The sequence below is a fragment of the Uloborus diversus genome, chromosome 4 (genome assembly GCF_026930045.1).
Source record: "Uloborus diversus isolate 005 chromosome 4, Udiv.v.3.1, whole genome shotgun sequence".
Taxonomy (NCBI): Eukaryota; Metazoa; Arthropoda; class Arachnida; order Araneae; family Uloboridae; genus Uloborus; species Uloborus diversus.
The window spans coordinates 100,398,644-100,420,083 of NC_072734.1; the positions used below are offsets into that span (position 1 = coordinate 100,398,644).

At 35.1% G+C, this 21,440-nt stretch overlaps 1 protein-coding gene across 1 annotated transcript in view; it reads right to left on the bottom strand.

Moving 5' to 3' along the window:
• Positions 1–21,440, bottom strand: part of LOC129221295 (protein naked cuticle homolog 1-like) — a 40,028-nt gene that overhangs the window by 11,523 nt on the left and 7,065 nt on the right. The window contains exon 2 of the mRNA XM_054855753.1: positions 6,486–6,558. Within this exon, the coding sequence (XP_054711728.1) occupies positions 6,486–6,558 (73 nt within the window). The remainder of the gene's footprint in view (positions 1–6,485; positions 6,559–21,440) is intronic.

Genomic DNA, 21,440 nt, shown 5'->3' on the forward strand with positions numbered 1-21,440 from the left:
TTTTCCACTTTTTCTAAATTTAAACCAAACATTAGAAAGCTTTTTATTACTTTAAAAAAAAAAATGCAACTGAAAAATACTTTAGCGTTTTGTATGTACATAGTGTACAAAAAAGTTCTGAAAACAAAGTATTTTTTCTGCTACGAAATTTTATTAAGTGCCCTTTTATCAAAAAGCGCGGTGCCCCTTTTTGGGGTCTGGCGGGAACACTAATATTTCCAGATTAAAAAACAGACAAGAGCTTTTTGTTATGACTACGAGACCCAGAGCGCTCATGGGGAAAAACACTTTCAGGTGAAGCAAATTACCACGGTACCGATTTTTCACGGGCTAAGAGGTAACCCGATTTCTATAGCGCCGCAAAAGTGAATGGGGACTGAAGTTGCAAGACATGCAGCACACCTCTCTGGCGCGATAGGGAGGGAGAGGCAGGTAAGGTTCTATTTTCTGAAGCCATAAGGTCAGATCACGAACTGTCGGTCTCCTTTCACGTGGAAAACAGGTCCAAATAATTCGCGAGCAAGCGAGCGTCTGCTTTAAATCACAGGTCCGCTTTTATGGTAAAGCACCATAATGGCTAATCCCTAGGGCCGTATCTTTCGCTTCCTTTCTTTCGGCAAAACACAGAGGATGAAAGACGCTTTCAGAAAAGAAATAGTTTTAATTTTATTTTATTTTTAGTTCTCAGCCTAGAGCTTTGAAAAGATTTATCCACACAGCTCATTTTGTCTATGAATATTTATGGTTTACTAATTAGCGGATTCTTGTTGCAACAACCTAATCTGTCGCGAAAACGAAACGAAGTCACTACAAGGTGTTTTTGGAACTTTAGATTATTGTTGTTAAGTAGTATAAATTACGTAGGCAGGGATATAGCTACGGTTTATGTGTGTAAACACTCACTGACATTTGTTAAAAGAGTGACATTCAATTTGAGGAAGTAAAATATACGATTACAGTGAAAACCATATAGTGATGCCAGTAAGATAAAATTAAAAAAAAAACTTCTAAGCATGAAATGAAAGATGGCAGGGATAGATGGAGATTTGTAATACAGTGAAATCCCGTTACAACGAACACCAAAACAACGAAATATCCATTTCAACAAAATAAATTTTCAGTCCCAATTGAATTCGCAATCCATTGTATGAATTCCACTATAACGAAATTCCCGTTTCAACGAAGAAAATTCGCAGTCCCTTGAAGTTCGTTGCAACGAGATTTCACTGCATTTTGATAGTTAGCTTTTAACCATTCTATATTTCAAAAAAAAAAAAAACATGAAAATAGGCTTGTCTAAATTTTGAAAACGTATTTCAGATGTTTATTGCGTGAAATAAACTTTTAGGGGCGTTAAAAATAGTTATGGCTGTAGGTAACTTAAAATTTTTTTTAGAAAGGCAAAAAAAAAAGCATCTAATAGGCTCACAAAGTACAATTTTCGTGTATGATTTGCAAGGTAGACTTTTAGCATCAAGTTTTTAAAAAATATCAAGGCATAAGAAACATTTATTATAAATTAGTTTACGAATTTAAAAAAAAAAACATTGCTTTCATTTGAAAATTTAAATGCAAATCACGAAACTCACAGGTTCGGCTAAATAGAAAGCTTAGTCAAATTGAGAAATTTCACAAAATCTACTGAAGTAATTTTGACTAATACACATTCCCCCCCCCCCCCCCCCCATCTTTTCGCTCAAGTTAGAGACTAGCTACGCGCGAGTACATATGGCAGTACTCAAAACGCAAATAATACATTGTTTGACCGCGTACGGTTTCTAAAATTTTGTGTACGAAATACAAAATCTAACGCACTTTTAAACTCCTCTACATTATTTTTGAAACAAAAAATACAAGTATAGAGAAAATAAATACTGTCTTTAAGATAAATCTGTAATGCAGCATAATAATATAATACGCAGTCAGAACCAACATCCATATTTAAATCTACTAGCCATGCAAACAAATTCGCAATGCTTCAAGTTTTGTTGATAAAAATAATAAACTTGCTTGCTGGGGAGCATATGAAATAAAAACACAGCAATTAATCAAGCAATGTTTTATTTCAATTTAATCACATCCCTTAAGTTCAAATTTTAACCATCATCTAGAAAAGAATATGCAGTATCTCGAGAAGGCCTGTAAATTGGGCTTTTTTTTTTTTTTTAGACTAATGCGGAGAAACAAATTAAAAGGAATTCTCCAAAACGAATGGCGGCCAGTCAAGGCGCGCGCCGCAGATTTTTCCCGAAAATGTAAAGACAGAATCTAAATAATTTTCAGATTTATACGTATTTTAATTATTAATCTCTTTAATACCATTCTTTTCAAAATAGTTTTCCTCTGAGCCATTTTTTTCATTCTATATTTCGTTACTCTCGCATTTGGTCGACAGTGGGGACTTGGGTTTGTTGAATTTCTTTCAACGCAAGCTTTCCTCTGATTTATGTTTCCTGTAATTCCAAGCATAATTACGACATTTTTCTCATGCAATTTTCACATATCAGGACCTAGGAAGAGAAAAGGCGAACTTGCCAAATTTCAACAGTGATTTCCCAATAGCCTGATTTCGAGCTTCGCCCTTTCTCTTCTTAGGTTATGATAAACAGTAACCCCTCGTTACACTGGTCCGGAGATTTATAAAAAAAAAAAAAAAAAATGCGATACAATTGTTCGAATGAGGGGTTTGATCCGAGGTTATACGAATTGCCTATTTCTTTTACGTAAAAGTAAACGTTGTGTATAAATTTTGTTGTTATTTTATAAGGAAGTCACAGTACAGAAAAACATTAGTTTACAATGGGGTTATTTCCATCAGTCAAAAGTTCTACTTTTAGTCACTAAAGTTGATAGAATGAGCAAAAAAAAAAATAACAACATGGAGCGAGAAAAATCTTTTATTTTCAAAACGTTTACTTTTTATTTGATTTATTATATTTTTCTTTAATGTCCGATTTTTCAAACAAGGCGTGTTTTTTATGACATCACAAGTACTCCACTGGCGCGCTGAAGGTTAATGCTTGCTGTCTACCGCTTTTCCAGTTTATGATAATTCAGAAGCTAATTAAATATTGCGCTCTGCTGTTATGACATCAGCAGGGCCGTTCGACGGGGGGGGGGAGGCAAGCGGGGCAATCGCCCCGGGCGCCACGAAATGAGGGGGCGCCGCAAGGCGCCCCTCGTTTCGACGGAAAACGACCACGATTGTATAAAATTAGCGGCGCCCTTTCATTTTGTGTATCATAGATAAACAGTCATAGACACACAAAATAGAGAATGATTCTCTATTTTTTCCTAGGGCACGAAAATATTCTTCTCACTCTAAGTCTTCAAAACATTTTTTTATTTTTTTTGTATCATTGAAGCAGATACAATTTCTGATGAGAATATAACTGTTTAGAATCAAACAAAAGGAACTTCTCCTTTGTCTAGTTCTCACCTAATTTGCTTGAATTCTGACCCTGCGTGCAGTGACGTAACTATAAAAAAGTTTTAAGGGAGCACATTCAGAAAACAAAAAATCTTTTTGATCGTATAGGGAAAAAAAAGGTCAAAAGTTGTCCGGTCAAAATTTTGAAACTTGTAGTTTTAAAAACGCAATTTTAGCCTTAAAAGTAGGACCTACCCTTAAAAGCACGGCAGAGACTGTTTCCGATCGATTATTTTTTAAATAGATTGAAATCAATTCCTTCTCCCTCTGCAAGTTTCTGAAATTGAAGTTTCAAAAACGCAACTCTAGACAAACTTTGAAGATTTTATGGATAGAAGGATTTGGAGCATTTCCCAGGAAAATTGTCTTCTTTTGTGTACAGGGGTCTGTCCAGGATTTTTCACAGGGTCCGTTTTTTGTGAAAAATCAAATAATTTTGTGAAAATGAATTAATTTTGTGAAAAATGAATTAATTTTGTGAAAAATGAATTAATTTTGTGAAAAATCAAATAATTTCGCAAAAAAAAAAAAAAAAAAAAAAAAAAAAAATTTGTTGAAACAAAATTTTAGAATTTAGAGATGGCACAAACTGCATCAATTAAACTTAAAGTTGAGTGTTTTCCTCTTCTATGTCAAGAATATCATTCTGCAGTGTTTTTTTATATCGTTCTGGATATTTAGTGAGGGGGGGGGGCATCGCTCTCTCAAGTATCAATATTTATCTACCATTCTACATTATGTTAAATTATACTAGAAACATTTCTGTACAGTATTAAAAATATTTGTAATAAAAAAATAAATAAAATAAAATTCAGTCAAGAGGGTTCAGCATTTTTAACTTTTTGACCCAAGACACTTAAAAAGCACAGAATTTCGTTTAAAACTTATAAATTCCGTGATTTTAACAAAAATAAAAAGATATTTTAATTGTTTACCTCTTAACAAAGCGTAATAAACATCAAAAATTCAAAAATTCGAATTCCCATAGCGGATGCAAAGAGATCGTAATTCTCAAATTGAAGGCATCAAAAGTATAAAAACGGATTGTAAAAGAAATATTTTTGATAAAATTATTTTAAAATTGCATTTTAGAGTCCTATGATAAACATTTCATTATTATCTGTGGACACAGTTGAAGCAAAAAAAAAAAATAATAATAATAAACCATTTATATCTATCCTCATTAAAGAAAATGGAATTTTGCTTTAAAAACTTGAAATGAGAGTTCTAACAAAAATAAAAAGACTTTTCATTTATTTGCATCCTAATAAAGCGAAGTTAGCTTGAAAAAAGAACAAAATATGATTCTCATTTAGGATGTTAAAAGATTGCATTTTTCGAAGCGTAGACATCTAAAGAGAAAAAAATACGGTAATTAAAAGAGTTTACTTAAAGTTAATCATCCTTGTTAGCATCGAAAAATCAAAACCCATATGATTTTCTCCCAAAATAACAGTTAAACATCGCACCGCACCGCACCTTAAAAACGCAAATATTGACACGCTGGTAAAATGATGATAATTTTTTTCTAATCATGTCACTATAAAGGTTCAATGCCAGACTCTAAAAGTGGTGATAATTTTGAAGTTGGTGACCCTATCTGAAGCGATCATATTTTCCCCTCACCCTTACTATCACTTTGCAGTTCTAAGTTCATTTCGCAGATATATATTATAATTGTTTATTAAATCATGAGCGGGGAGAAAAGTGCTTACCAATGCCTTTTCAGAAAAGTTTACAACAACACCGCTGCTAATTAGCTGTGATAAAACAAACAACAAGCATTATATTTATTTGGCAGTAGCAATTATTTATCGTTTGCAGGAGCATCAGAGTGCCGGTTTTTTTTTTTTTTTTTTTGCAAAAATAGACGATTTGGTATAAGCTGATCCCTCTCATTTGACTTCAGAAAAGGTTCCAAAAATTATCGGTTTATACACAGAAATATGCGTTATTTTGCTTTCGCTTTCAACAAACAATTTGTGAAAGATCCGATCTTGCTTATCAGAATTTTGTGAAGGGTCCGTTTTGGTTGATCGGGATTTTGTGAAAGGTCCGTTTTGGTTGATTGGAATTTTGTGAAGGGTCCGTTAACGGACCCAAATATCATCTGGCCAGACCCCTGGTGTAATCCGTTGTTTTTTGTATTACGGAACAAACGAATTGTAAAAAGTATTCAACAGTTCATTATATTTCGAAATCTCTTTGAGACAAATTATAAGTAAAATTTGGTCAATATAACAACAAGCACTACAAAGAAAAAGATTACACACAGCATAAAAATAAAACACATAAGTAACTAAACAAAACAATAAAATAAAATAGTTTTTCAAACTTTTTGATTCATTTTGGTTTTTAATTCGAAAAATAATTAATACAAAAGAAGCAAAGGAAGAAAAAAAAAACTAGTTTCGCAATGAACGGAGTCACAGGAAGGCGTAGTGTACCTAAAACAATCAAGTGTCTTGACTGACGTGACTCACATCAAGAACCCTGTTATGATCAATATTGAATATCATTCCACAATCCATATTGGGTACTACATGTCTAAATCCATACCGTACCATGTCATAATCGATCCATATGGAATACCATATCGTTATCCTCCTCGAGTAGTGTTCATAATCCAAATCGAGTACCAAGTCATAATGCACATCGTGTATCATGTCGTAATACAAGGAAAAACTGTATTTTGGTAGCGCTAGAAACTGAATATAAAAACATATGTTTAATGCTGTTTACATGGCAAAATTTTAAGGGGGGGGGGGCACAGATATTTTCCCCATGGTTTTGTTGGATAATTTCCTCATGGAAACTGATTGCAATACAGATTAGAGTTATTAACATTTGATTTTTAACAGCTTATTCATTAATGGCTGGGGAAGAGATGTTTTTACATTTTTGCAAAGAAAAAAGTACAAAAAGCAAGGAAGTTCGAATTTCTAGGGGGGGGGGGGGGCTTGAGTCCCCACATGTCCCCATTAGGGTGCCCGTGGCTGTTTAAGAACCTTAATTTATACTAGGTGAGGAAAAGAAACACTAAACGGATATTTACCTTGGAGTGGAATTTGTTCTTCTGTTTTATTCTTCGCACAAGAGCTTTCATCGCACAAGGAAAATGATAGTTCCTGTAACAAAAAAGCAAGTTTAATACTAGGTGGCTTCAGGCTCAATGGTTTCTTAAAACTAACATTTATGCTTTGAATTGATAAAACAAAAATTTTAATTACTGCAACAAAAATGTGGTTGATTAAATCAAAGTTTTCATTCAGTACTCTGTACCTTGGACTTGGAATACCAAAAATTATCCCCAACTAAAGGCAACGTCATCATAATTTTCAACATATCGTTTGTGCAGAATAAACAATTATTAAGAACTTGGACTAATTTGTGTAACAGCGAAAAGACACTGAATACCAAAGTTGAAATTCTAAAGTCTTTCTCCTTTCCAAAAATTTTCTTCCCTCGAGTTAAGAACTTGAATTTTGTCACCCTTATCTTCTTAATATAATATATACATATGTACAGAGTCACCTTTCCTTAAAATGTCCTTTTTGACTTTTCTCACCCGAATAGATAAAATAAGTATATGTATTTCTTCCTTTTTCCTCAAAATATTATATTTTTTTAATTTTAGCACTTTTACATGCAAAATATGTAAAAAGTTATCTTTTCCTGAAATTATTATTTTTTTACATTTTTTTCACCCTTATATACGAAATATGTAGAAGAAAATGTATGCAAAATGCAACGGTGTAACACATCTGGAGGCCGGGCGCAAAATATTTCTGAAGCCCCTTTTATCTAACATAAACACGTTTTCTTGTACAGGATCTATTTTGGGGCCATTTACTTTGTCATGGGGGCACTGGGCAGTTTACAACATTTTCGACAGGATAAATCCACTAGAAATAACTGACAAATTACGTCGATGTATTAGTCACCATTAGCTAAAAAAAATCACTTTTTCATCACCGCACGCTCATATACAAAATATGTATGATTCATCTGTTCTTCAAAATACCTCTTTTACATTTTATCATCCTCGTTTTCAAAATTTGTAAATGTATTAGTCACCTTTTCCTTAATTTTTAATTTTATCACCTTTAAATACAAAATATGTATGTGTATTAGTCACCTTTTCCAGCAAATATCGTTTCCCGCTTTACCGAGAATCGTGATTAAACAAATTCTCTAAAAGAACAATTAAAATGTAAATAACTTCGCAATTAAGCACGCCTCATTATTTTTAATTATCGATCATTCTTTGGAATTATTAAAATTAGCTTCAATAACTGACGTAATTACCATAAGAAGCAAAAAAATAATAAAGATCGCGGCGGAACAACACAACAGGTAAAAGCATGGGACCACTATATGCACGAACAGTGATAAAAAGCAACAGGAGTAAAATATGTTAAAAGAAAATGAAATAATAAATGGGAAAAAGTGCAGAAGAAAATAGCATGAAAAAGCTGAAGAAGTAAAGAAAGCTTACCAGCGCGTGACTGATTAAATATTCAAGTCAGGGGGTCCCCTTCACTTTGCCGACCGAGCGGTGAAGATCAAAGGCAAGCCAAGTAACAAAGGAAAAAAAAAGACTTGTGCGAAATCTCGTAATTGCAGCTGAAGCGTGACATATTAAAAAAGAAAAAAAAGAGAGAGAGACAGAGAGAAAATGAAAAAGATTAAGTAGGAGATAGATTCTAAAGCTTTTCATTTGTTTGGTTCGTTTGTGGCGGTAATAACACGCTGCGGTTGTTATTATAGCACTAGGACACAAACCTTTAGGACATGCGTTTCCGACGTTTGGGAAATGGCATAAATTGTGGATGGAAATCGGCCGAAGTCAATAATGATGTACAGGTGACTGGGAATCATATTTTCTGGAAGTCAATGGACTTGTGGTTGCAGTTTAATTTATTTTGCGATCCACAGCTGCGTTTTCATTAAGAACTTTTCTCATGAATACCATGCTGCTAGACGCCACAGAAAAACTGTTGCACAAGTAGCTCCTTGAAATATTTTTAGAATATGTACAATTAATAAAGAGATCAGCCGATGTACCATTTTTAAAAAATCATCAACAAAAAAATAAGTTTTGGCTATGAAGTTGCTTTTTTAATTTTGATCTTGTTCGCAGAACAAGGACGGATACAAGGGAGAGGCGATGGGGGCGATCGCCTCTCCTTTGAAGGACCCTGCATGGGATATTTTTCCTAAATGAAGGCCTAAAACACAAGTGTAGGTCATCTTTGATAACGTTAAGGAAAGAAATGGGCGGAAACTTTTTGGGATTGAAATTCCAAATAGGCTACTTTAGATTATCGTTGATGTTTTTTAGGAGGAGGACTTCGGAGGCCCCTTCCCCCAGGATATTTAGTAAAACTGAAGTCTGAAAGACACCCCCTTTCTGTCCTCCATCAAATGCGTAATATAGATACGTGGTAAGAGGTAAGTTAAAAAATCAACCGCCCCCTTCTTGAAAATAATCTAGATCCGTCCTTGTTGCAAAAATCTGAATGCGATTTGATTTGCAAAAATCCTACCCCAAAATCCTTGTTTTTCGGTCATATTGGCAATCATAATATGTTCATATAATATATACTACATGCTTTTAAGGACCAGAATATAAATCCACCCCCCCCCCCCCCACCACGCACAAAAGATTCTAGAAACGCAACTGTTCTGGTGTATTTTTCAAACAAAATAACGAATTCGGAAGCTCTGAATTTGAACTTGAGCAGCTTTCTGACGATGGTCCCCCAATTTTCGCCGTCACGAAATTTCTTCCTCCGTTTTTCAGTGTCAGTCATATCTTTTGATATCTCTAGAGGGGGGGGGGGGATTTCAAATGTCGGCGAAACGGGGGGGGGAACCTTTTTAACTGTTAATGACACATTCAAATCGAAAAAGATAGTGAAACAAATTCAGCAAACTAATTTGAATACTACATTTCAAGTTCCAAGTTTTTGAATTAGTTTTCCTTTTAATTGATACTTGCAGTTTAGAGGCTAAAATTTCCGTAACGGAACTCTATAATCAACATTTTGTTTTATGTCGATAATTTAGCGCAACTAATTCTTTCAACAATTTTCTCTGTTAGTATATTTCACATGAAGCAGAATGCATTGGGAAATATTGTTTCAGCTCAATCAAAACTTTTAGAAACACTGAAAACTATTAATAAAAAAAAAAGAAACGACAAATGTAAAGGTCAGATCTTAAAACTAAAAACCAATCAGATTCTCAAACAATTGAGATAACGCCGGATGAATAGAGCAAAATGATTTATTAGCAACTTGTGTGGTCGAATATAATACTGCTAAAAAATTAAATTGTTGACGTACTTCAGTTCAATGCATTGTTACTGCTAGACCGTTTCTCAATGACATACTTCCCATGAGGTTGTTTCCTTCAGTCAAAAGTACTACTTTTAGTAACTGAAATTGATAGAATAAGCAAAAAAAATAACATGGAGCGAGAAAAACGTTCATTTTCCCAACGCTTAATTTTTAATTAATTTTTTTTAATGTCCGATTTTGAAAATAAGGCGTGGTCTTTATGACGTCACAAGTGATGAACTTTGGCACTTCTCCAATGGCACGCTGAATGCTTACGCTTGTTGTCTACCGCGTTTCCAGCTTATGATAATTCAGTAGCGAATTAAATATTGCGCTCTACGCTTGCTGTCAACCACATCGTTGCCAGTACATGCGAGTAAAGAAGCGAATTGAATATTGTGCGCTCTGCGCTAGTGGCATCAATGAATGGCATTTCATTTATGATGGCATGTGCAGAAGCGCAAAAAATAAAATTGCACCGATTAGGTTACAAAATATGAAACTTTGTCAAATTGTTTAAAAAAAATTGTCAGATCCTATGTTTTTAAGCATGTTCTTTCAGAAAAAAAAAATAATAATAACTTTTAAAATTTCAGAAACAACCCCATCCATCATGAAAAACAATGTTCGAAATCGCAATAATAAACGTTCTAAATCACTCAATTGCGAAATTCTTAGTTGTTGAAAAAAAAAAAAAAAAAAAAAAAAGAACTCATTTCTATATTTGGATTTGGAACGACCTCTCTACATAATTACTTGAGCCATAAATTTAAATACGGTGTACAATCCACTGTGACAACAATGTCCTCATTCAAAATTTTCCCAGAACGTTCTAAATATTTTTTCAAATAAAAAACAATCGAAAGAGAATAAAATAACGAAAATAAATAGGAAACACGGAAGAACGGCTGAATTCAAACACAGCTGCGAATAACATTAATCCTTTGATTATTTTCATTTTCGAATGTCTTAGCATGTTCATAGTTCATCGCGCACAATGTGAATATACGGCCCACCGATCGCTGAAGAGACCACACAAGGCGACATTCCATGTAGTATTAAGTGGCAAACGAAACTTCTTTTTTTAGGACAAATTTCTTTTCTTCCTTGTTCTGCGACCTAACGTGTGCTGCTGCGATTCGTCTTTTATTTCCAAGGAGAGGGGGAGAGCATAAGTATGGATTGTGTTTCGAACCCAACCCGTCCCAAAACGATAATCTTTCTCTCTTTTTTTTTTGTCGAGACCTTCTTTCTTTTAGAACGAATGGAAAAAATAAGAATTTTATAACACCGAACGTAACAATCCCGAGTAACATGCCTCATATGTAGTCCTTTGGAATTGGAAGGAAAATGCTGTTATTCGTCATGAACAAAGAAATCCATCGTAATGAATAACACAATGGGATGCACCATAACTAAATGGGGTTGTTTCCATCAGTCAAAAATACTACTTTTGGTCAATAAAGTTGATAGAATGAGCAAATTAAAAAAAAAAAAAAACCCTGGAGCGAGAAAAAATTTTTATTTTCAAAACGTTTAATTTTTTGAACTGTCCGATTTTTCAAACAAGACGGGGTCCTTATGACGTCACAAATGATGAAGTTTGGCGTGTACTCTACTGGCACCCTGAGTGATGACGCTTGCTGTCTACCGCGTTTCCACGTTATGATAATTCAGAAGCGAATTAAATATTGCGCTCTACGCTTGCTATCAACCATATCGTTGCCAGTACACGTGAATAAAGATGCGAATTAAATATTGCGCTCTGCGCTAATGGCATCAGTGAGTGGCATTCCATTACTTGTGAGGTCATCTGCAGAAGCGTAAAAAATAAAACTGATTATAAGCACCGATTAAAATATATTTAAAAAAATTAAACGTTGTCAAATTATTATTTAAAAAAAGTTAGATCCTATGTTTTTAAGCATGCTCTTTCAGAAAACATACTTTTAAAATTTTGAAAACGACCCCATTGTGATACCAAAACAGGTCGTATTGATGGGAGATCAAAGTTTCTGTTTTGCTTTTCGATTCCATGTGAATTTTCACACTTTAGAGAGAATTAAGACTATTTACATACGAAAACGAGTTCTGACGACTATGGGGCTCCTGTATTTATTTATTTCTTAAGAAATTTACTCCAGCACAAAGTGTAATGACATGAAATCTCGCTCTTACAACTGGAATGTCAAACGAGGTTGATTTGCTCATGCAGTCGCGCCCGTTTAGAGAAGTCGAACGGACTAAATAAAAATTACGTTATAAGTAATTAAATAATTCACAGTAAATCATGAAGAGGAATTGAAGCTATTACTTTACAGCCATGCATTCGCTATATACAACTTCGCTACAAAAGGACACGGTTGTATTTTTATCAAGAAAACATAGAAAAATGGATACATTGCTTAAAAGGTCCAACGTTTCTCCAATTAATAGGTTAAATCCAGCAAACATTTAGTTGCAACAATCATACTGGTGAAGTTTCAGCAATTTAATAGTAATAACAAACATACCGCAATTTTCGTGAGGGTTGAACTACGTTTTAAGAATACAAAACAAAATCATCCGCAGAAAAAAGCGTTTTTGTCTTTTGCAAATATGTATTAAATAAGGGCAGAAAATAAATAAAAATGTTTAATATGCACTTTTCAATGTTATTTTAACCAAAATGTGTGCTGCCACACCTCTCGTTGCATTCTTCTTTCGTCTTGTCACAAACTATCACGATATCACAAACAACACTTTCCTTAAAATGTGACAATATTTGCGCGCCACCCCCATAGAGTATACAGTATCTATTAGTAATAATTATTTGTAATTGGTGAGCTAGTTGCCATCAAATTCATGCCCTTCCCATTTTTGCATAACCTTACCATATTTGTGCACAAACCATTGTTATGCAGCTATACATCCCTTCTAGTGCCGAATTTCTAAAAAGGCAGTAAGAGAGAGCACCCAGAGCACAGCTGCCTAGGGGAGCAAACTCTTACTAAAAAGTAGGTTATTACTTTTTAAACATTTTTTTTAGGTTCTTAAAAACTAAATATCAAAGAATTTTTACTTTCTGCATAATCAAATAATTTTCTTCTCAATAATATTTTAAATATGTACTTTTAATTCATTTTTGTTTAGTATTTTATTATTTTTTCCCATTTTATATTTTTTAAATTATTTATTTAGTTTTTTCTCATTTTTGAGTTGTTTGTTAACGGTCTCTTGACTAGCTGTATAAACATTGTACGAAATATATCAAGGTTGAAACCCCCCCCCCCTTAAAAAAAAAAAAAAAGAAAGCGCATGAACTAAGGTTTTTGTGTGTTTTGTTTTTAAGAAAAATGAAAAGTCTCAATGTATAACACTAGTTGCTAGACACAGAGTGCCCAATCCGGCCAACCCTGTCATATATTCAAATTCAATTTGTTAAAAAAGGAAAAACAACCAACTCGGACAGCATGCAATTCGACTGCTAATGTGAGTTGTGACAGCACTGCTGCACCATAATAAAAACTGACAAGTCGTTCCTTTATCTCAGATCTCAGAAGAAAACGGAAACAAAAGCTATTCAAAAAATCCACAGATCGCTTGGCATGATTAAAGAAATGGCAACAACTTTTACTTGTTTCTTCCATCCATTCGTAATTAAACAGAAGGAAAAGCGTGACGAAAAACAATGCGCCCAGTGGGATTTGGTCCCATTTCACGAACATTTCGGAAGTGATAAGATATTCGGGCAAGTATTCCAGGCGACAGTCCCAAGTGTTCAGGCCATCATAACTACTTCCAACTCGACCTAAACAAGAAAAGAGAGGGGAAGGCGAGCCAAGAAATCGGCGTCTTTAGAACTTTCCGCATGTCTGACCCTAGACATCATTAGGTACTGGGGCACACAAGGGGATTTCTGTGTTCCCCGTCATTCTTTTTTTCTCCTCTCCCTCAAGGGGGGGGGGGCAAAGGAGGGGCGGTTTGCCTGCCCCCATCCCGTTGGCGAGACTCACGGTATTCCACGCACCGCCCGAAATTAGCTCTCTCGAAGAGAAGTGGGAAAAAAAGCATTCCCGAGGCCTTTAGAAACCGCAATTCCATTTCTCCGAACTCGGAACTTTTTTCGTGATGAGGTCGTTTTGGGACGTTTTTTTCCTGCTTTTGAAAATTGTTCTTCCCCTCTATATAACTACTCTCTTTTCAGCATTAACCGTCTCTCGCAATCGCGGGTCTTTTTTTCCAATGCTTATCGTTTCAAAAAGTTTATGATCGGGAACTTGTCCAGAAATTAACTAATCCCGTCACAACGAATACCAATACAACGAAATATACGTTCCAAATAACTAAATTCTTCAGTCCCGATTTTATTATTATTATACCATTTGAATTCCATTACAATGAAATTTCCGTCCCAACGAACAAAATTTGCTGTCCATTGAAGTTCGCTGTAACGGCATTTCACTGTACAAGAGTCAAGAGGTTTGACAAAGAATAAAACCTACAACCTACACAAACTTTTACTTCAAAGTAAAAAGACAGCACGGACGTTCACAACGTTCACACGCGTAATTTTGGACGGGGGGGGGGGGATTTCGTTTCAAGACTTCGATTTACAGGAACTTATGGGCCATCTTTTTTTTTCCTTTTTTAAAAAATTAAATTATATTTTCATCAGATGTCAAATCTTTATCGGATAACAAAACCTTCTCGGAAATCGAGATATTTACCAGTATACCTACACTGTTTTAAACATTCAATGCAGGATAAACAATGCAGGAAAATATACTCAGATATGTATACTCAACAATACAGGAAAATTCGAGAAACTATTCTAAAAAGTGGCATGCAACTCAAAAACCGTAATCGTTCAAACTTATTAACGTGTGTTAAACCAGGGGCGCCCACCTGAAGGGGGGCATGTCTCAGACTGCGCCATTGAAATTTTTAGGTGGCGTTAAAGGGCATTTTTCTTTCTTTTAGGGGGGGTGCGCCCTTGCTGGGGGTGAGCACCCTTGGTTAAAAAAACCCTCTCAGAGTCTTGTGTTGTCACCGCTCCCACCTCATCCCTGCTTCGGAAAATCTTTATCCTTTTTTTGTGTTGACTACCGGAAGAGTCAGTGTTTCCACGAAATAAGCTTTTCTTGGGACGCCGGATATTTGTTTTTTTTTTTTTTGTTAAGAACAAATTTTATATGTCTAAGAGTTTCAAAAAATCTAAAAACAAGTAAGAAATACAATATTAAATTTTTTTTAATTGCCGTTTTTATGCATTTATATTATACGCACTAACGTCAAAAAAAGAAAAAAACTGCAAATGTGCATTTGCATATAATCCGGGCTTTAGTGATAATCAGCAAGAGGCATACACTAAATTCCCCCTGTCCTCCCTCCACCCCTTCTCATTTTGTAATTTATGCCAAGCAATAAAAATAAACAACTTTTGCTACACACATGGACACAACGGTAGTATTGTATAGACACAACGGGTTTTTTACTTCCTTTTACAAAAAAGGAAGTACTGTTTTCGCGAAAAAAAATTTTCACTCAAAAATCGACCTTAATTTGCATTTTACTCACCACCGAATGAATATTGAGTTTTTTTTTTTTTTTTTTTTTCCCCCGACTCGACCACACGTGGATAAGTGCCTATGAACGTATAGACACGCGAAACATCCATAATGACGATTCCCGAGTTAATTATACAACGAATTTTCTCGTGACGTCTGTATGTACGTATGTATGTCGCATAACTCAAGAACGGTAGGTCCTAGAAATTTGAAATTTGGTACGTAGACTCCTAGTGGTGTCTAGTTGTGCACCTCCCCTTTTGGTTGCATTCGGGTGTCTCTAAAGGGGTCTTTTGACCCTTTTTGGGGGGAAATCATTGTTAATTTCGATGTAAATCCAAGTGGTGTTATAATTTAGCGGACACTTGGCGATATATCGCCAGTCTTTTGGTCGCCAAGTTTTGTCACCAACTTGGCGATTTTTTTTTTTTAAATCTGTTTCAATTTGGCCACTGTTGGTGATATTTAGAAAGTAAACTATTGAATCACATTAAAATTGTTAGTAATGGGGAAAAGATATTAATGTCATGTGATGCATACATCAGCTCGTTTTCCCGGTTCTAATGTTAAAGTAAGATAATATTTCTAACCCCATCTCCAAATAAATTTTCCAAAAAAGTTTATTTTTTGCCTCCAAGTAAGACTTGAAAGATCGATAGTACTACCGATTCACCAATCTGGCATCAATTTCGCAACATAACCTACGGGGAAACAATACCGAAGTTAATCCAGAAGGTGCACGAGAATCGGGCTGAATGTCTCATGGAACCCTGGGCTGCAAATCGATAGTGGAAAACGTCAGGCGCAGAAGTACTGCTGGTGCGATTCTATCAATACATCAACCAGTAAGTTTCTGCTTGTAATGAATGAGTTCAGTCCTTGTCTTCCGCGCTAAATGGGATATTCTACTGCGTTTTGTTTATATTATAATAACATAGTATTGATTCCGATATCCAACTGACGAGTTGAGGTTTTAGACCTTCAAAGCTGTTTTTTGACAGAAAAGGAGAACAGCGATGCAAATTTTATCAAATCAAGAAGAATGTGGTTGTGCCGAAAGGATTTTTTGAAGAAATATTGCTAAATACCAAAAATAACAATATTTAAAAATAATAAACAAATTTAAATTGTTGAAAAGGTCTAGCTAGTCATCAAAAGAACTAACGAACCAAATCAGTTGCAAAAAAAAAAAAAAAAAAAAATTCTGTTGATATTTTTCTGTTGAGAAAAATTAAGATAGTTGTAGCTTTGTATTGTTATCTGCGATAGCAAAATTTCCAAAATACGTAACTACACAGCGTGGTGGGGAGGGGGCAGAACACAGAAGTATTTAGTTAGTATTCGTTAACATTAAAGATAGCATTAGAAACATGAATAAAAATTAACAAAAATACGCGGTTCTAAAATTTAAAAAAAAAACGCACATAAACTAAATCGTAAAAAAAAATCCATTCATACTTTGTTTACGTTGATTATTGATTCTATTCACATTCGAACACGTAGTTTCCTGTGGCATCACAAATGAGGCTTCATTTCCAAAATTAATTTAGATTCTGGTCATCAGTACCATGCATATACTTAAGGCATGCGCAGCGCACTCAAGCTGAAGAAAAATGAAATGAATATATTTTGTTTCATGATGAAATTGCGATTTGTTCCGCACTACTGCTCATGGGAACACATAAAAAATCCTTTGCACCATAACACTAGCGAATTCTTGATTAAAAGAAATCCCCCCCCTCCTCAACCCATGTGGGGTTTAATAGCCACACGCATTACTTCGTCTGCATGGCACATGGTAGTGTTTTTAACCGGTCAAAATTTTACGTAATTAGCAGGGGGCAAAAACTTCATTTTTTTAATTATATTAGAACAGACACACAAAAATAAACGACAGGGCACAGAATATGAACAACAAGGGAGTTAGGTGCTTTCGGAAGTTGGGTTTATTTAGCTGCCACTAATTTTTAATTATATTTTTTAAAAAAATGTTAGTTCAAATTTTTTTATTTTCTGCTGCCCGAAAAAAAAATGTTTATTTTTTTGGAGTCGACTAAGTTTGAAATTATTGATTTTGACCCCAAAGCAATGTAAGGATCCACGGGTTCAGCGAGGTGGGTTTGAAAGTTGAAAGAATGATTCGAAGACGGGCTGGGTTTCAAGGTGGGTTCGATGAGGGTCACCCCCCCCCCTTTCCAGGAACAATTATTTTTAACACACATTTCCAATCTCAACACTGTACTTTGTATACATCACACCACCCACTCCCCCCAGAACAGGGCCCGACTAACTAAAAGTGAGGTCCAAGGCCCGCAATAATTTGGAGGCCCCCTGAAGGCTATTATTTTAAAAATGTGTGTATTTTTTTGAATAGTTGTAATGCTATGTAATACTATAGTTGTAATTCTTTAAGTAATTTAGGGCCCCTTAGGAAGAGGGGGTCCCAGGTCCACGCCTCGGTAATCAGGCCCTGCCACAGAAGGTAATTCTAACAGCGGCAGTGGAAGTGGAAGGATCCGATCCATTTTCTTAACATACCTTCCAGTAAAAGTTTTTGAAAAGAAGAAGAAACGTCAATACATCGCGAAAATATCGTTTCCAAAAAAAAATGAAGTCTAAATATAAAATTTAAAAGTATGGCTATAAGATTTGGAAATGTGTATCGATCGGTCTTGCCCCCCCCCCCCCTTCTTTAATGATTTGGGAGGGAAAAGTCAGGTTCAAACATTTTTTATTTGAAATATTCGCCCTCACTGTCTTATGGTGTCCAGCAGATATGAGACGGGCTCAGCCCGGGCCCGAAGCGGGCTCGGGCTTTAGAACCGGAAATAGGTTTCGGGCTCGGGCTCAAGCACAGATATTCAATCGCCAATCTCCATACAAATTCAAAGCAAATAAACATTTTCCTACTGTGAGAAAATGAAAGGAACATTTAAATCAGTTCAATCAATGTCAAATTTACCCCCCCCCCCCCCCAAAAAAAAAAATTAATAAACTAACGCTTATTTATAGTGTTTCTTTGCGATTACTATTGCAATATGTCATACAGTAATGCATTTGAAGTGGAGCATTTTTTAAAAAATTAGAAACTTCTGTTAATGAAGAACATTTGCCGTAACATTTTTCATTAACCGAGAGATCATGTCAGACTGTAGAAGGCTCAGTTTTTGATATAAGAAAGTTTCCTTCGGGCTCGGGCGGACTCGGATTTTGGTCCGAGACAATATCACTCGGGCTCGAGCGGGCTCGGTTACAAATTTTCGGGCATGGCCGGGCCCGGGCTCTCAAAAATGAGCCCGAACTCATCCCTAGTGTCCAGTAGTTGGGGCCGTTGTCACCAGACGACCCGGACTGGATCCGCGACATGGGTCAAGGGTTCATCATTTCTCCCTTGACGTATAGCAAAGCATCACACAAAAAGGTTGGTAGGAAATTACATGGATGTAGGAATAGCCTTCATGTGAAATTGTAGCAGAAAAGGCCACTCCATTTACGTGTTCAATTCTTTCTTTTTTTGACTTGAAATATCTTTTTTCAATTCTGAATAGTTGGGGGAATTAATTGAAGGGCTCGGGACAAGAATGTAATAAGCAACATGATGTAAATTTTTCTTTTGGCCAATTTCCAACTGATAAAAAATATTTGTAGAATTTTTCAAAGGTCTATATTCTGCAATACTAAAACCAGGATATGTTTTTCTCCAAATGAACTAATCCAGTGTCATGTCTATTTCAATGTTAGTTATGATAAACAAAAATTTTGATCGATAAGTCACTTCTTGTGGCTTGTCACATTTCTGCCCCGAGATCTTCAATTGTTTTAAAAACTAAATATACACGCTTTTATAGCAATGTGATCTAAAAAGTAAAAAAATAATCTTTGAATGTAAAACATGTTCAGCAGCGATAGGATGTTTTACAGCTGACAGCAGCAACTTTTTTTTTTTTTTTTTTGACTCAGATTTTAAAAAGAATACACGTGTTAATCGCAAAAATATCGTTAAGACAGAAAAACTATAAGAGAAAAAAAAATCAAAAACTGAATGTAAGATTAAAGTGTGGCTAGTAGGCTAGGAACTGTGTATCGGTCGGTATTCCCTTGTAAATACATACAGGTGAAGCTAATAAAAGCATGTTGAAAAGAAAAACGCTCCTCCGTCGAAGAAATTTGAAGCGTATATAAAATCATGAAACTTCATCAATAAACTTCAATGGAAACAACTTTCGACGTAAATGACATGCACAACGATGCAATCTTTATGTCTATTAAGGGTAGGGCCCGATAAAAATATCAGGGGGTTCAAGGCTAAATGCGTTTTCGGGGCCCATGTGTAGTCAAACCCTACAATTTTGCCATTGACTGAAACAGTTTTAGCCATTTGGGGGCCTATTCAACAGTCAGGCCCTGATCAAGGGTTCTTTTAAAAAATTTAACATTAGCGTGTATGGGAGAAATTCAATAATTGTTACCAAAGAAACTTGCACAAAAAAACTTCAACATTAAAAAAAATAAATAAAAACTCGAGAAAATATAAAATATTTTTAGATGAAATATCTATTCTTCCCCCCCCCCCCCTCCAATAATATCATCCTGAATAAATGATTCTAAAAGCTAACGTAGATGACATTTATTAATAAAATTTCACTCATCAACGAAAACGCCAATTCAACTGAAAATTTTCGCCTTCGCTGAAGCAACGAAAACAGCAAAACGTAAACCAAAATCTTCCAAATTAGAGGGCTAGCCGACGAAAAATTACAGGCTAGGAAATATTAAAATGCTCTAAGGTCCAAATTATGAAGTTTAACCTGTGGCGCCCACTAGCGGAGTTCACGATATTTCGCTTCTTTGCCCCTTTGAAAGCGGTCGGTATTGGAACTAATTACAAGGCAGTGAGACCAAGGCTTGCCGCCTAGCTCGCTCTACGCGCTTATTACGCTTTTTCCCCTCCGTAATATTCTCCTTTTTTTTCCTCCGATCTTACTACATTATTATGTGATGCTTTTTATTTTTGTTTTCGACTTAGCTGCTCCGGTTGATGATGGTAAAACCTGTTTGGGGTGGTGGCACTTTGCTGTTGAGACTATTTTTAAATATTTTCTTTTTGCACTCGCAGCCCCCCCCCCCCCCCCCGGCATCATTTATAATGCATTAGACCAGAAGTTCTCTCTCTACCTTCCAGCCGCGGAACATTTTGTACAAAAGGAACTCCTAACGGATAGCAGCTTTTGGAAATTGTTTTTCCTTTTGACACTCTACTAGCCTTTTTTTTTTTTTTTTTCGGCGTAAAAATTTCTCACTGATAGTCAATCGCTTAAAAAAAAAATAGATCCAAGCAAAATCAAGAGTGAATCCGTTTCTATTAGAACTTGTCGTATTTCTACAAACAATATTTTTACAGCACTTTCTCTTTGCATAGCTTTTCGGTTACGTTCATGATTTTTTACTCTGGGCGAAAGAGAGAAAAAAAAAAAGGAGGAGGGGACTATTAAGCTTAAACAAACAAAAGAAAGAAAGAAAGAAAAGCAAGACTAACTGCTGTTGAAAAAAAGTTCAAATTGGCTGTGTAATAGCCTTATTTATGAAATTCCTGTAATGATCAGAAAATTTTCCTCGCCTGTTGTGTCTTACTTTTCTACCTGAATCAAATGAAATACTTTTCAGACATAAGAGAGTTGGTAATCATTTTTTTTTTTTTTTTTTACAACAGGCATATTAATGTTGCTTAGCGAATTTAATTTTCATTTCTTTCTTCATCAGAAAAGTTAGAATTATTGTATAAAGCTTTACGTGAGTATAATTTTTTTTCTTTTCCTCAGATTCGTGTATTTACTAATTATTTACCTATTTATTAAAAAACCTTTTGGGAGCATTTTATTTTTGTCCTTAATTTGATTAATTGATTATTATTATCGTTATTTTATTTATTTTAGCGAAAATATCCGGCAACAATTTTGCAAAAATAATTTATCTTTCAACTTGAAACATACCGAGCTAACATAAAATAAAAAACTTAAAACGAACTGTTTACTTTTTACTACACTATGAGCAGCTGGTGTATAACAAAGGAATTCCATCGTCTGAAGAGATTTATGCTAATGTACGTTTATAATTATA